The following is a 17,141-nucleotide window of genomic DNA, read 5'->3' on the forward strand; positions in this document are numbered from 1 at the left end:
CCAATTGGGGTGGGTGATTTTTTGAGAGTGGAAATATTGGTTGTCTTGGAGGGAATTCAAAAAGCAAAGGATTTGAACATCTGGAAGCTATCAATTGAGGGAGACTCAAAATTAGTTATTAGCTGACTGCAAGATGAAGAGGTTGTGGGATGGTGGGGATACATCTATGAGAAGAGGCGAATCAAGTGGCTGCTATAAGGGATGGAGGTTACTCTAAAATGGGTTAAAAGAGATGCTAATTCTTTTGCTGATTCTATGAGTAAACAAGAGGTGGGAAGGTATTGACTATTTTGGGCTTGGTTGTAATATTGTTAGGGAGAGCTAAGAGAGTTTATCTCCCCCTTTCTCTTATTTGTACTTACTCCTTTGATAATTAATGAATTCTGATCCTGTTATTGATAAAAAAATACATTAATCTTGTTGGATGCACGTGGATCAGGTGTTGAATTTGAGGGCTATTTTGACGAGTTTTGAAATGTTGACAGGTTTGAAAGTGAATTTGTCCAAGACTGTTATGATAAGAATTGGAGAAATCAGAAATGAGTTGTTGATGGAGTGTGCAGCTGTGTTTGAGTGCAGAATTGGGGAGCTCCCATTTATTTGGGTTTGCCTGTTGGTTCCAAGACATCTTCAGCATTTGTATGGTGGCCTATAATTGAAAGAGTGGAGAAGAGGCTGAATGGTTGGAAGGTGAAGTTTCTATCCTTGGGTGAAGGATTGCACTCGTAAAAGGTGTGATCTCAAGTTTACCAAAGGATTGCACTCGTAAAAGGTGTGATCTCAAGTTTACCATCTTATTACCTTTTCTTTATTAAAAGTTTCAGTGGAAGTGGCTAGGAGAGTGGAGAAGATTCAAAGAAACTTCTTATGGAAAGGCTAGGGTGAAGTCAAGAAATTTCATCTTGTTGGGTGGGACAAGGTTTGTAGGCTGAAGAGTGGAGGTGGGTTGGGGAAAAGAAGGGTCAGAACTTTCAATAAGGTGTTGCTAGGAAAATGGCTTTGGATGTTGGGTTTAGAAAAGGAAAGGAGTTGCATTGGAGGAGAGTGATTGTGGGTAAGTATGGGGTTGTGAAGTTTGGGTGGGAAACTGGGAACCAAGGGAGGTCTCTGTTTCATATGTCTTGAGTATTTGGAAACGAATAATGACTTTTACTGAATAACTTGAAAACTAAATAAGTTTTGTAGTTGGGGATAGGTCTAGAATAAGGTTTTGGGAGGATGAATGGTGTGGAGTTGGGAAACTAATTGATTTGTGCCCAAGGTTGTACAGGTTTTCTGATCATGATGTTTGGATTAACCAATGCTATGAGATGAAAGGTGATCAGCTGCTGTGGTATCCTAAGTTTAGAAGTCATTATTTGGATCAGGAGGTGGAAGAGTGTGTTATGCTGCTGAACATACTAGAAAATCGAAGACCTTAAGCTCTTCAAGGGGTGAGTTGTGGTGGAAGGAGTGGAATAATGGAATATTCTCTGTGAATTCATTTTATGCAGCTTTGATTCAAAATCACATGGAGCCATCCCAGGATGAAGGTGTATGGGGTAATTCTATTCCACCAAGAATGGAAGCATTTGTGTGGCTGGTTTCAATGGATAGAATTCTAACTTTGGAACATTTTAAGAGCAGAGAATTCAGCATGGCTAGTGTTTGCTATATGTATCTCAAGCAAGAGGAGACAGTTTGTCATTTGTTTCTCTTGTAGGGTTGCTGACTTCTCTTGGCGTTTCTTCCCTTGACTGTTTGGAGTTAGAAGCTTTCATCCAAGGGTTCTTGCAGAAATTTTTTCTACTTGGCTGAAGATCAGAGGTTTTAAAAGGGCTAGATTGGTTTGGAGCTGCATCCCTTTTGCGGTCTGTTGGGGCATTTGGAAGGAGAGGAACAGAAGATTGTTTTAAAACAAGGTCTGGAGCATTGAGAAATTGGTAGTGGACATTGACAAATTAATTTTTTGACTGGTTGATGGTCCTTCCAGACTTTGTACAGGTTAGAGAAGAATTTGGGGAGAATTTTAGTGAAGTGCTTGAGTTGCAAAATCGTATTTCTGCTTGTTATCTATAAGTTCTTGAAGGTGTTTCCTTAACACCTTATTGGGTTGTAATCAGATTCCTTTTTTATTTTAATGAAGTATCTTTTCTTTTATTCTAAAAAGAAGACAACTTATGAATTTAATTATTAGCTTGTCTTGTGGTTAGTAGCAAGCTTGTCAACAAGGCAAAAATATTTTTCATTGAAATTATTGTTTCACATGTACATTAGCTTTTCGTTTAGACCAACAATTTCAGTTCTGGCATGAAAATACTCACTGGTCTTTTACGAATTCTGAGCATTATATGATATTTGATGCTTACTGGTATAGGATGCTGGAGTGCATGCATTATCAAATGTTTGCCATGTAGATGTGGAACGCACAAGCAAAAGGAAACCGGGTGAAGTGGTATTCTTTCTGATTCTTTTTGTCTTTTCTTTTTTTCTGAGAGAGCATATTGGCTTCCAAAATTTGTTTTAATAAGGGTTCCTTGAAAAGTCCCTCCTGGTGGTGGGGCTTCTCCTAATATCTTCTTAGTTGGTAAAGGTACAATTGTATCATCTGTTCTTCCTCTTTTAAGACATGGTAGGGGGCTTAGATAAGCAGTTTTTCTTTACATCTCTTGGTTACTAACCAGAGTATTATACGCCAATTCTTTAATCGAGTTTTTCTAGACTATTCAGGAATATGCCTTAAGTTTAGGCATTATTTGATTTTGAGCTTGTTGCAAGAGAATAATAATATTATAGTGCAAATCAGGGCACGGTTAGGATTGGAGACCAAGAGTTAATGTATCCTTTTCCGGTACCTTGGTTTGAAAATTCATAAGAAGGGAGAGATTGAGAAGCCTGTTACCCATAGAACTAGAGCATGATGGAGATCTTTTGTGGGTGCAATGCCATGAAAATGAGGAGTAGGGGCAAATTGTTCCTTATTGCTAGAAAAGGAACTTTCATGCATTTTGCAAATTGTTAGTCCACCTTTTCTCATAGTGAAAATGTGAGACTTCAGAAGGGTGTTAATTCTAGATCGGGAAGATGTCTTATTTGTATCATTCTTCCTTCAAGAATTTAAAGGATGATGTTGCTTCAAATATTGGTCCTGGTATGGGTACAAAACCTATTGGTATATTTTTTTGGTAGTAAATAAAAAAGAAAAAAAATTATTAAAATAGAAAGAGGTACAACTGAGGCTGATGAGAGATCACCAAAATTACAAGACATGATAGAAAGTAAAACCAAACAAGTAGAAGAAACAAAAGCCAAAAGAAAGACAAAGCTTCTAAACCAGCTCAAGAATGTTCCAAAAATCAGCACCAAGATTTTCTTTTGAGACCTCAAATTCTGGAAGAATGAGAACCCAATCCACGATCCTTTTACCACACAGAAGTGTGATGTGGTGTCCCTAAATTGGGCAACATCATCAAATATTCTCCTATTTCTTTCTTTCCAAATTTCCCAACACACAGCAAAGGGAATGCGGCTCCATGTGATTTTTTCCTTGATATTTCCCCTAACACCTCTCCACCTAGAGAACAATTCCTCTGCCGAAGAGGGGACCATCAAACTAGCCTTGAAAAGTCTAAAAGAAGAATCCCCATATGAACTTAGAGTGGGACATTCAATAAACAAATGGAAGACATTCTCCTCTGCATTCTCACATAAATAACACCTGCTAGCAAAGTGGAAACCTCTGCATTGAATGTGATTTAAGGTCAAAATGCTATCCAATGCCACTAGCCAAGCAAATACTTCCACCCTTCCCCAAATCCCTTTTAACTCCGGACTTCCTCCATCACTCCTTGACAGAGCCTTGTGGAAGGATTTAACTGAAAACAACTGATTTCGAGACTCTTTCTACCATCTTTAGTCCTTTCTTTCTACTTGTTCTTCAAAAGATTGTAGCTGTACAAGTAGTTTCTACACATTCCCGGATTTCCCTTTGAGACTCTTTCCACCACCTTTAGTCCTTTCTTTCTACTTGTGCTTCAAAAGACTGTAGCTTTGCAGGTAGTTTCTACACATTCCTGGATTTCCCTTCGAGATTCTTTCAACCACCTTTAGTCCTTTCTTTCTACTTGTGCTTCGAAAGACTAGCTTTGCAAGTAGTTCTACACATTAATGGATTTCCCAGTCAAAAAGAGATCTTCTAAATCTTGGGCACCACACTCTCTACCTTGATTGAACTCAAAATTCTTTGCAATGGAGTTGTTCTTCTTAGCCAACCTATACAATTGCGGGCCAAGGTCACATAACTTTCCAATGCCTAGCCAATCATCTTCCCAGAATTTAATTGTTGAGCCATCTCCAACTTTGAATAATATAGTTGAGGAAAGCTGATTAGAAGCACATAAATATGCGGTTGGGTGATAATTTATGGCCTTTTTTTTGCACTCTTTTCTTTTCTTCCAATTAACTTTTTTTTTTTATTTATTACCTTTTCCATTGTTGTATGATTCTCCTATTCTGAACTTTCATGATTCTCCTTTTCTAAAGGTTGTTCAGTATCCAGTTTATATGGCAATGGAGTGCCTACTTGAAATACTGGGGGAATAAAAACTTGGATTACGGGGTCTAGTTGGGTACTTCTTTCAATAGATTAACAAATGTCTATTTTTTCTACTACTTCAGTGTTTTCAGAAGTACTAGTTACAGTGATCGTTGGATATTTGGAATGCAGTTACCTCCTCATGAACCTGGAGTGGTTAGAAGGGCAGTAAACCATTTCTTACAGGTATAGCCTTTCTTTATCTAGAAAGTCTTGGCTAAAAATGAATAATTTAATATACACTATCTTGTTTTTTTTTTTTGGTATAGCCGGCTTGACTTCTGAATTTTTATGTTTTTTTCTGAATTTTCTAATATAATTAAATTTAGAACAATTTACATTGAAATGTTTCTCTGAGCAGTTATCCTATTTGTTATACTCACAAAAGTTTTAGGCTTCATTCATTGTTATCTTTTACTTATTTGTTCATGCATATTTGCAAATACTTATAGTATTTTTGGTCAATATATGTACAAATACTACATAAGTTACACATGCAAACTGACACACAACATACTCTTCCTCCCTCTTTCCCTCGAAACTGTGATGATTATGAAACTTTTATGAAGTGAAGTCTTCAAGGAATCTTATCTGATGTGTGGAATGCTCGGAAATAGTAGGCTTCCCTTTTCTTTTGCCTCAAAATTGAGTGGCTTACACTTGAAAACATATAGATTGCAATTTTATTGCCTTAACAGGTTTTGTTTATTTTTATTACACCAAAGAAACAGCAGAAGAGGGAGGAGAGAAGAGAGATCAAAGACCATGTAGAGCAGCAGTGGCTTAGTTATGGGATTATTTGGGCCTGTTTTGGGCCTGCTTTGGGCTGTTTACTTGCTCTTTTACTTGTTTTATATTTACTCATAGGGCAGCAGGGTATTTTAGTCTTTGCACATCTTTTAAAAACTCTACTATTCTCTCTTCTTCTTCTTCTTGTTTGATTCAGTTTTTTCCTGCTATTTTTCTTTCTTAATCTGAAATATTTCTCACCAGTTTGGCAGCTTGACAACTTGGTATTAGAGCTGGTTTAGGTTCTTGTTTTTTGATCTTATGTTGTGTTGATGTAGCCGGATGCATGAGATAGGACTAGTGCTAGATTTTCAGTTACTTTTAGCCTAATTCTTGGAGGTTTATTGGAGATTCTGTTTCCCAAGACCGGAGTACTGGAGACTGTCCAAAAACCAGGAAGAATCAGAGCAATCATATTGGTTTAGGGTTTAATCATTAAACCTTTGATTGAAGATGACACCCAGTGATTTCTGGGTATATTTTAAATCCCTCTTGAGGAAGGGTGTTGTGAATAGCCTTCCACGGTGCTGCTAGGTTAGCTTGCCTCGATACACCAGCATCTCATCCGTTCTCTGACCTCCCATGAATGCTTCCCACCACCTCATGCCACAATCTCTCTCTTTCCAAAGGCCATCTCCACAACCATTTCCCTAACAGAGCTTGATTCTTTCTAATTACCCTCCCAATTCCCAAGCCCCCCTCTTCTTTACTTCTGCACACAATTTCCCAATTAACCAAGTGATCCTTTTTTACTTGTCCCGGCTCCCATAAGAAGTCTCTCATCAACTTCTCCAGTTTCCTGGCTTCCCTAACTGGTATCCTAAAGACAGACAAATAATAGGTAGGTAAGTTAGCCAAGGTAGCTCTTATTAGGGTAATTCTTCCTCCTAAAGAGATATAGTTCCTCTTCCATGAGGCTAATCTCTTCTCAAACTTTTCTATCACTGGGGTCCAAAATCTACTCTCCCTAGGATTTGCCCCTAATGGAAGCCCTAAATATGACATAGGCCAAGAAGAGGTGGAACACTCAAGACACTCCACAATAGCCTCGACCTCCCCTACCTCCAAATTTATACCCGCTATGCAGCTCTTTTCTAGATTTATTCTCAAATTAGAGACACTTTCAAATCCTTTTATTATCTCCTTTAGGTTTGCTACCTTTTCACTAATACCTCCTTCACAAAAAATCATTAGGTCATCTGCAAACTGAAGGTGGGTGACGAGGACTTGGTGTCTCCCTATTCTCCAACCCCTAATGGCATCTTCGCTGTCAGCCTTAGTAAGGATCCTACTAATCACATCAGCTACTAAGGTAAAAAGGAAGGGTGAAAGTGGATCCCCTTGACTGACACCCTTGCAAGCTGGAAAAAAGTCTCTCACCGTACCATTTACCAGAATAGAGTAGTGACAAGTACTGATACACCCAAAGATCCAACTACACCACTTGTCCCCAAGTCCACAGTTTTGCATCACCTCCAATAGAAACTTCCAGTCCACCAAATCATAGGCCTTTTCAAGATCCAATTTACAAATGAATCCTCTCTTACTAGACCTTTTCATTTCCTCCACACACTCATTCGCAATTAAGATCTAATCTTTTATTTGTCGCCCTTGAATGAAAGCCCCCTGGGTTTCACTAATGATGGTAGGGAGGACTGTTTTGATTCTCAGTGAGAGCACTTTAGCTAGAATTTTATAGATGCTTGTCACCAGACTAATAGGCCTATAATCTTTTGGGTGGTTGGCATCATTCTTCTTAGGTATCAAGGCAAAAAAGGTGGCATTAATTCCAGGGCTTATAGTGTGATTGTCTGCAAATTCCTTAAAGACTTTAGCTAGATCCTCTTTCAACACCTCCCAACATTCTTGATAAAAACCCATTGTAAAGCCATCTGGACTCGGAGCCTTGGATCTATCCATTTTAAAGACAACTTTCTTAATCTCTTCTTCCTCGAAATCCCTTTCCAGCCACCTTGCCACTCCATCAATTCTTGGCCAATCCGCCCTTTCCATGACTGTCCTCTCTCTCAAAGGTCTTCTATAAATCGATTTGAAGTGGTCCACAAATTTTCATGGCTATGCCATCCTGGTTGGTAAACACCTCCTCTCCTATCTCTAGCTTGGTCACAAAATTCTTTCTTCGTCTCCCATTTGCCAAATCATGGAAGAATCTAGTGTTCCCATCGCCTTCCTTAATCCACTTGTGTCTAGATTTTTGTCTCCAACTGATTTATTCCCTCAATAACACCTCTTCCAAATCCTTTTTTAATTGTCTCCTTAACACTCAATCCTCATCGGTCAGCCCATTGTGAGATTCCTTTACATCCAAGTTCTCTATTCGAGAGATTAGGCCCAATTTTTGCTCCTCAATTCTACCAAACTGATCTCTATTCCACTCTTTTATTTTGGCTCTCAACCTTTTTAATTTCTTGTGGAACTTGATCCCCTTCCATCTTACCCCCCTCTCCTCCTCACCCCACCACTCCCACATATTTTCAAATCTAAAAGGTTTGGGTTCTATAGGAAAAGACTCAGTACCTATTTGGATAGGACAATGATCGGAGGTGACCCTGGGTAACGCCCTAGCAACCAAGTTTTCCAAACTATTCTCCCAGGCAAGGTTAAATAGGAATCTATCCAACTTTGAGCACAAAGGGGTTTCCTGAAGGTTGGACCAAGTGTAACTGGCTTGCAGCAGAAGTATTTCCTTCAGATCACAATTTTCAATAAAACCATTAAATTTCCTCGTGCTTGTTGAGATTACCTGTTGGGGATTACTGGTTTCATCAGAGAATCTAATGACGTTAAAATCTTCGCCCAGGCACCAAGGACCATTCCATAGCCCCTTGATTGCATATAGTTCCTCCCACATCTCATTCCTCTCTCTATAGGAATTAGGGCCATAAACATTGGTTAAAACCCATACATACCCATTCTCTACATTCTTGCACTTAATGGAAACTGAGAATCTGCCTATCAATTCTTCCACTACTTCCACCACATCCTCCCTCCACAGTGTTACAATCCCCCCCGAGAAGGAGCCGAGCTCCAACCTAAACCTCTAGACCTCCAAAAATTCCTCACCCATCTCCTATCTAATTCCATCAATTTGGATTCTTGTAACAACACAATATCAGGTTTTTCCCTTCGGAGTAGGTCTTTGATCACCCTTCTCTTCCTTGCACTCCCTAACCCTCTTACATTCTAGCTAATAATTTTCATCAAGACAAAGTAGCAAAAGAACCCAATAAGAGGCCATATTCTCCTTATTTTAGGCCCTTCCTCCTATCCCCTCTACCATTGAATTCTAAATCCCTCTCAATGTCTGAAATTAGCCTTTCCACTTTAGATCTTTTTTTCTTATTTGTTCCTTCCCCCCCTCAATCCTAATACAACAATCATCCTCTTTCTTTTCTCCATCCTTTCCAGCCAATGTCTGAGGAAAATTTTACCCTGCTCACACTTATTTTGGCTACAACATCTTTCTTCGAGTCCCTCCTTTTTATTTTGTTCCTCCATCATTGTACAAATCAACTCCCAAATTTTGTCTGCCTCCCCCTTACTACTCTCTTCCAACACCCTCTCTCCTCCTTCCACTATCACCCTCTTTCTTGCATCAGAACCTCCAGGATGGGAAGCTGGGATATCTGTTACAGGTAGAGCAAACAAGTCAGTACCTAAAACAGAATTGACACCTATACTTGATAGAACAGGGGTAGGACTAGAATCACTGGAAATGACTTGCTGATAGGCGGCAACTGGTTTTAAAGCCTTTCCCCTTTTTGGACAAGGTTGTGAAGTAGACATGGTGAAAGAATCACTTCCTGACGACCTACCCACTTGGAAGACCTTTCTCTGTGTTTCCGACACTGGAATGCCGGCATCCATCCTCACAGCCGATTTTTGTCCCTCTCCACCAGCATCCTGTAGTTCATTAGACTCAGGGTCAGCTCCCTTGACAAAGGGAGGAGTTTTCACAGCTTTAGAACCATTTTCTTCACCATTTCTAGCCTTCTCGCCACCTGCCTCTTCAGTCTCTTCCTCTAGAAACAACAACTCTGTATGCAAACTTTCTGTTTCAAAAAAATCATTGTTGCTTTTCAAAGACAGACTTCCCAGACTTAGCGTTTCGTCTCTATCAGAATCGTCATTGCTGTTTTGTTCACTCGACCAGTCTTCAATTCCTGTTCTGTTCTCATCACTAGGCTTGAGGTATCTCGGGTTGCACCTATCTGGTCAGAGACGGTTCGCCAGGTTGGATGGGACCCACTATAGAGAGCCTCGCGACTACGAATCTGGAGATTTTTTTGCTCCTGAACTGTTCGAGCGAGAGGAGGGGTTCGGGGTAGAAGAAGATAGACGCTTAATTTCGTCTATCAGCTCGTCCCTCCTCCCAGTCACGTGCTTACTTAAAGTACCCCTCGGCCCATCTATCTTGTAATGGGCCTTGGGCTGAAGCCTATGGGAGCCCACCTTTACAACCTTTATTTGAGATGCCTTCTCCGGCCCATCATCAAGTGGATCCACTCGATTGGGCCCTTCATTTCGTCCCACGTGACTACTTAAAAGGTCACGCCCCCCTGATTTAATGGTCGAACCAGCAACCTTCCCTGTCTGAGGTTGCTTGTTCAGCCCTCTCCCTTTCGAAACTAGTGATTTTTGTTTGTTTCCCCTGACAACTTGCCCCTAGTTTTTCATGGCCACTATTTCAAATGGATGTAAAAAATGCCTTCCTTAATGGCGACCTACAAGAGGAAGTTTATATGGAGTTGCCCCTTGGTTTTTATAGTCAAGAAGTAGGGAAGGTGTGTAGATTGAAAAAGGCTTTATATGGGCTGAAACAATCTCCTAGAACATGGTTTGATAGGTTTAGACATGCTTTGGAGAGACTTAATTATATACAAGCTCAAGATATATCATACTCTATTAAGAGAGATGTGTCTTCGGTGACTATCAATGTGGTTTATGTTGTTGATATGATCACAAGCAATAATGTAGGGGAGATTACCTCTCTTAGAAGCTTCAACATAAGGAGTTTGAGGTCAAAGACTTGGATGAGTTGAAATACTTCTTGAGAACTGAAGCTGCTAGGTCTAAACATGGCAGTTTTGTCCTAAGAGAAAGTACGTCCTTGATCTTATGCAAGAAAAAGGAAAACTAGGTGCTAAACTGGCTGATACACCTATTGAGTTGAATCATAAGGTTAGTGCAGAGAGTGGTGAAGCAAAATATTGGTCCTTGGATCATGGGCTGCCAAACTTATTGTGGCTGAGGTCTCTATTAGAAGAGTCAGGTGTGTCTTATGAGAAGTCGATGCTGTATTGTGATAACCAAGCAGTCATCAATATTGTGCACAATCCATTACAGCATGGTTGTACTAAACACATTGAGGTGGATTGCTACTTTATCAGAGAGGGGGTTGCATCTCAAGAGGCCTGTTTGTTGTATGTTGCATCTGATCTACAACTTGCAGATGTCTTCAGCAAAGCAGTCACTAGATCTAAACTGGAAGGTGATTTATGCAAGTGGGGAGGGGGGAGTGTAAAGCTGTAGTGGATTAGTTATTGGATTATTTGGGTCTGATGTGGGACTGTTTTGGGCTGTTTACTTTTATACTTGTTTTTTATTTACTCATAGAATGGCAGGGTATTTTAGTTTTTATACATCTTTAAAACACTCTCTCATATGGTCATGTGTAATACAATTGATTGGGGCGGCAGATCATTCTATTCTGCTCCCTTCTTTTTCTCAATATATTCTCTACTTTTCTCTCTTCTTCTTGTTGAATCTGTTTTTTCCTGCTCTTTCTTTCTTAATCTAAAATATTTCTCACCAGTTTGATAGCTTGACAACTGACCACAAGTGGAGAAAATTGGTCTGATGATTTGAGAAAAGAAGTCTCTCAATTGTCATGACTTCTTTATATATGTATACACTTAAACTAAATCAGAAATTAAAAGTTTTTTTGTAGTAATAATATTGAACTCCCGATCTTACCCCTGCTTAAGTTATAAGATATAATGACTAATCTCTCTCTCCTTTAAACATTACAACAGCAACCCTACATATAGACCCAGCTTGGATACAATGGTAATTTCATTTCCTTTTCAGTGCCTTCGTGAACAGATCTGCAAGCTGTTTTTCTGATTTGAAAAATGGGAGTATAAACATTATACTTTGCACCTTTTCTTGGATAAAATGACAGTCCATCTCAAGATGTTTTGTCTGCTCATAAAACACTTGATTAGAAGCAATTTGTGTGGCAGCTTGGTTGTCACAATGAAGATGCATAGGCAAAGAGACAGAAAGTGTGAAATCCCAGTATTCAGCCTCTGCACTGAATGTCCAAATTTGGCTGTACTTTGCTTCTTGCTCTTCCATGTAACTGGATTTTCTCCCAGAAACTAGTGGTGGGTTGCTAGTATGAAGGAGATCCAACCTAGTCTGCATCACTGTACCTGAAACTACTAAGTACCATGATCCTTTTATATAACTCCTAGTCATGGAGACCTTTTCAAGTATTGTAATACCATGAAAACGACATCTAGATGAGACACTCATGGGGATCTCATAAACTGGCTGATTACACTTATTGCAAATGAGATATAAAAGGCCACTAGTAGAAATGAGATATTAGGTCATATAATAGTTAAGTAATTCTATATATAGACCATCCTCCCATATTGTCCTGGGTCATCAACTAATTCCCCTTGATTAGATACAAGTTTTGTGTTTGGATCCATGGGAGTAGCAGTTGGTTTATAGTCTAACATACTGGTGTCCTCACGCGGGTCAAGTTTTTACTGCCTCTGTGAAAGTCATATTCTTCAACTTAGTAATATCCTTTTAGGGTGTAGAATTAAGTTACATAATCTATGGCATATTTTAGGATCTATTTGTACTTTAGGGATTGGGTTCATTTTGACACTGTAGTCTGGTAATATTGTTGAAGCTTTTGATTGTAAATCCATCATACACAGTAATATCTTATTGTAATTTTTGTTGCACATAAATGAAATTATGCTTTATCTTCTTAATAAAAAGAATGTTTGTTGAAACTTAGATTCAACATGGAGTCCTGCTTATTGGAAAGCTGAACCTGGCTTTAGGTTGCTGAATCTGAGCTATTTCAGGCCCTAGTCTTGCATGGTTCCTCATGTTAGAGGGTTTTTAGACATTTGATGTATTGAATGCATATTTCAATATGTTATTTGGGTCAGGCTATTAAGAAGCTAATTTAAGGATGATGATTTGACATACGCTAGGGGTAAACTTGTCTTAATTGTAGAGTTTTGGGTGGTTTTCTATTTAAGGTCTTCATTCTTTGTTTTTTCCTTTTCCTTTTTTTATGGTTGTTGTTTTCTTCTATGAAGGTTGACACCTAGTTAGTTTGTGAATCTGGTTCATGGCAGAAAAACGAAGGTGATATAACAGTCATAGATGTTTGCTGTGTTCCAGCTAATTTTCATGCAAGATTTAAAGCTCAAGAGCGCACGTAGGTGTTTTTTATATCAGTGCAAATTTGCTAGCAATTATTGGTGACAGTCCTGGTTTATTTTTTAGTTATTATATTGCAGTTTTTAATTATTATTTTTCCATTTTATTCATTGAACGAAAAGGTAATCACCCGAATCACTTTTCCTCTTTTTATTATTGTTCTCTACTCTCTTTTCCTTGAAATAATATTTCTAGTTTCTATTCTGTTCTGATTCTTGAAATATTTTAAATCTCTACTGATCAGAATGTAAGAAATTAAGGGTTGGTCCCATAGATATAATGTTAGAATTTATTTTAGTAGTAGGTCAGCCCCACAAATGAGGACATCTACATATATATATATAGTAAAAGAAGGAAGTCTAGGAAATTTCTATTTTTTTAATTTTTACTTTTTTTATTCCATGTCATTTTTGAAACAACCAATGAGATTCTCTCCTTCCCCATAAAAATTTACCTAAAATCTCTCTCTCCCTTGAATATGTTCCTAATAACCTAAATAATCTCTTCTCCTAAATTTCTCCTAAACTACCTCCCCCACTATCTCCCACTTTCTCCTTAATTATCTCTAATTCTTATTTATCTCTTCAATTATCTCTCATTCCTATTTATCTCCTAAATTATCTCTAATTCCTAAATTATAAAACAAAAAATAATTATAATAGATTTAATAATATTCATATCATTAATAATTTTATATTTTTACAAAATTCATCATGAAATTATGTACTAACAATATAAATTATGATTTTATGATTTTCCTGATTATTTAATTTAAATTTTATTCAAATAATGAAAATTTAACATGAGAAAAATAGAATAATAAAAATTTATTAAAGTAGAAAAATAATTATAACATAATGCTCAAATTATTAATAACCTAATATTTTACAAAATTAATGATGAAATTATGCAATAATAGTTTACGTTATAATTTTATGGATTATTAAATTCAATAAATAGTTAATATTTTAAAATTTATATAATGTTATTATTTAAATGACTCTATAATATTGTTAATAACTAATTTCACTTTTATCAATTAATAATTCTAGAAAATAACTAATTTCGCTAAAAATTTTCAATTATTATTGGAGTTTAGACTATTGTTATAAGCTGAAATTAGGAGTGTTCACAGGTTGGTTCGGTTTTGTTGTAGGTTGTTTTGCCAACCAAATCGACCTGGTCCATGAAACCAACCATTAGTGAAAACTGGCCAACTCGGGTTGTATCAGTTTGGGTCGATTTTCATTTTGGTTGGCAGGTTCAAAAGATTTAAACTTAAAAAAATTAATTTTAAATTTTAAAAAAATTACAGTGGCATTATTAATAAAATAAATTTTAAAATTATATTTATGATATGAAAATTATATCATAAAATATATTTAAAATATAAAATATTAAAGAATATCTATGGTCGGGTTGTTTGATTTTGGTATGTTTACAAATGGCCAAAGCAAAACTAATCCAACTTGGTCGGTTTGGGATATTGTTTAACCAAAGTCAACTGGAAATATTAAAAAAATGACCAACTTGGGTGAAGTTGGTCGGTTTCATCAGTTCAATGAACAACCCTAGCTGAAATTAATTATTGTTATTTTTGTATTGTAAAAAATCTTATTAAAGATAATTTATAAAATATGAATAATTATTAATTATTTTAAAAGTAAAAAATATAAAACAATTGTATACTTTTATATGTTTCTATTGTTTAGCTTTTGCTTAACAAATTCTGTGCATCGCATGGGTCCCTGCTTGTAAGGATTGTTAAAATCAGCTTTAAGAGTGGGAATGGCCCGTTGGTCTTATCATTAGAATCTATTATTGATAGTGGATGGGACCCACTACAGTGTTTAATTTTAGTTTAACAGTGGGTATGGATAGGGGTGGATTCAAGCCGAGCTGAGCTGAATAGCTATCTATTCTAGCTCGGCTTGCCAAGGTAGTACGAGGGTCAAGCTCGGCTTGGCTTGAGCTCGACTTGAGAAAAATGTTTTATAAAAAAATTATATATAAATTTTTATTTGATATTAAAAAGTTTAGAATTATAATAATTAGTTATTATTATATATAAAAATAAAAATATTATATATATATAGAATTTTTATTATATATATTATTTTTTGTAATTTTATATTATTATTATTATTATTATTATTATTATTATTATTATGTAGCTATTTGAGCCAGTTCGCGAGCCTTACGAGCCGAGATTTATTAGGCTTGAGCTTGGCTCGATTAATAAACGAGCCTATAAATTGGGCTCGAGCTCGGCTCGTGCCCACCTCTAGGTATGGTCCACTGATCACAACATTAGAATTGATATTTGACAATGGATAAGACCCACTATAGGGTTAAATTTTGATTTAACAGTGGATATGGCCCATTGAACAGAACATAAGAATTAATTTTAGGGATAAATGGACTGCAATCCACCTCAGAAATCTGAAATTGCAGCCCCCTCCTAGTAGCCCCCCCTATAAACCACATCTTGTCTGTGGATTTGGCATCAATCCACGGTCAGGATTCAGTCCACCCCTAGAAATCTTAGCTCCACCCTAGGGGTGGACTGCACTATAAAAACCCCTTAATTTTAAGGGTGGGTCCCATAGATATAATGTCAGAATTTATCCTAACTATAGGTTGGCCCCCACAAAACAGGATATTAGGATTATTAAAATTAGTTTTAACAATGGTTATTGCCCACTGATCAGATCATTGAAATCTATTTTTGATGGTGAATGGAACTGATTATAGGGTTAAGTTTTGGTTTAACAGTGGGAATGGCCCATTGATCAGAATAGGAGAATTTATTTTAAGGTAGGTCCCATAGATATAATATCAAAATTTATTTTAGCAGTGGGCCAGCCCTACAAATTAGGATATAAGGAAATTCAGCTTGGACAATGGGTATGGTACACTGATCAAATAATTTGAATCTATTTTGATAGTAGATGAGACCCACTATAGGGTTAAAATTTGGTTCAACAGTGGGTATGGCCCATTGATGAAACAGTAGAATTAATTTGAAGGGTGGGTCCCATTATCGAGACTTCTTTTTAGTGATGGATAAGACGCACTGGCTGTAAGCTGGATTTGAAAAAAAAATCATATAAAATAATCAATAAAAAGTTCCTGAATGAGATAATAAGGGTGGACAAATCCACCAAATTTAATCCTAAAATCGGGGAGTTTAAAACTTCAGTTCTTATCACAAATAACCTTTTTCTTATGTGGCATATAGCCCAAAGGGATTAGAAGCTCTATATCTATATATAATCTTTCTGTGTGTGTGTACCTTAAAACAAGACAAGAATCCCCAGGTCCTTTGACCCTTTGAGAGTTTTTTAAAGAGTAGAGCAGGGAAAGGAAAAAAATGCTCAAATAAGATGTGTGGACAGGATAGAAGGGAAGAAAGGATGTGCATTACTTGTACTACCTCTACCTTTTTTCCTATTAGCAGAATTATCTTTGTCCTCTTTCCTCCCAAGTTTGATGGCTTCACTCCTCTTTCCTCTCTCTTCCTCTCCTCTAGCTGAGCAGTTTCACTCCTCTCTGTCTTTTTTTTTTTTCTTCCCTCCTTATATAGACAAGGGTAGGACTGGTTGGTATATAGACAAGGGTTGAACAGTAATTTTCTTATATTTCTTGATTTGTATAAAAAAGTTGAACTTTTTAGAATTTTTGATGCCTAGGATCAGTGATTTAAAAGGTGCACCTAAGGTGCACTGGCAAGGCCCAGATGTAGCTTCTTTAAAAAGACACGCACTTGGTTCTCCTAGGTGTGTGCCTTGTGCATGTTGCACCTCGGCCTAGGTGTTCAACTTAGTTAAATTTTGTACTTTTTGCTCTATTTAAACATAGTGGATGGGGGGCTGGGTGCTCTATCCCTGGACCCTTGGCCAAGCCCCTTGAGGAAAGCCCAAACATGTTCATGCTAGGTCTTAAATTCTTAATACATGCATAAAAGATTGTTTTGTATGAAGGACAAGTAAACAATGTTTGTAAAAAATGGGGTTCTACTCCGTTTTGGTGAGCTAGCGGAGCTGAGAACCCCTGTTTTTTACTTATGTTGTTCATTTTTCCTTCTTAATATAAGACATTTTTAAAAGATAAGGAACTATAATTAAAATTGAAAACCAATATTTTATGTATGGATTAAGAATTTAAGACCCTAGCATGGATATATTTGGTCGTGTCTCAAGGGGCAATATGATATAGATTAATTAAAGTTCAGTTTACAGATCAATTTTAGAAACTTGCTTCTATGGCCAAGATATCTTTC

General features: G+C 37.1%; 1 protein-coding gene across 1 annotated transcript in view; it reads left to right on the plus strand.

Annotated features, from left to right (window-relative positions):
* The window catches only part of LOC148852794 (Pseudouridine synthase family protein), a 63,163-nt gene that overhangs the window by 13,402 nt on the left and 32,620 nt on the right, over nt 1-17,141 (plus strand). The window contains exons 3-5 of the mRNA XM_088947706.1: nt 2,357-2,434; nt 4,706-4,759; nt 12,775-12,857. Of these exons, the coding sequence (XP_088803832.1) occupies nt 2,357-2,434; nt 4,706-4,759; nt 12,775-12,857 (215 nt within the window). The remainder of the gene's footprint in view (nt 1-2,356; nt 2,435-4,705; nt 4,760-12,774; nt 12,858-17,141) is intronic.

Source organism: Nelumbo lutea, chromosome 5 (assembly GCF_056320005.1).
Source record: "Nelumbo lutea isolate HS-2025 chromosome 5, American lotus-T2T, whole genome shotgun sequence".
In the NCBI taxonomy this organism is placed as follows: Eukaryota; Viridiplantae; Streptophyta; class Magnoliopsida; order Proteales; family Nelumbonaceae; genus Nelumbo; species Nelumbo lutea.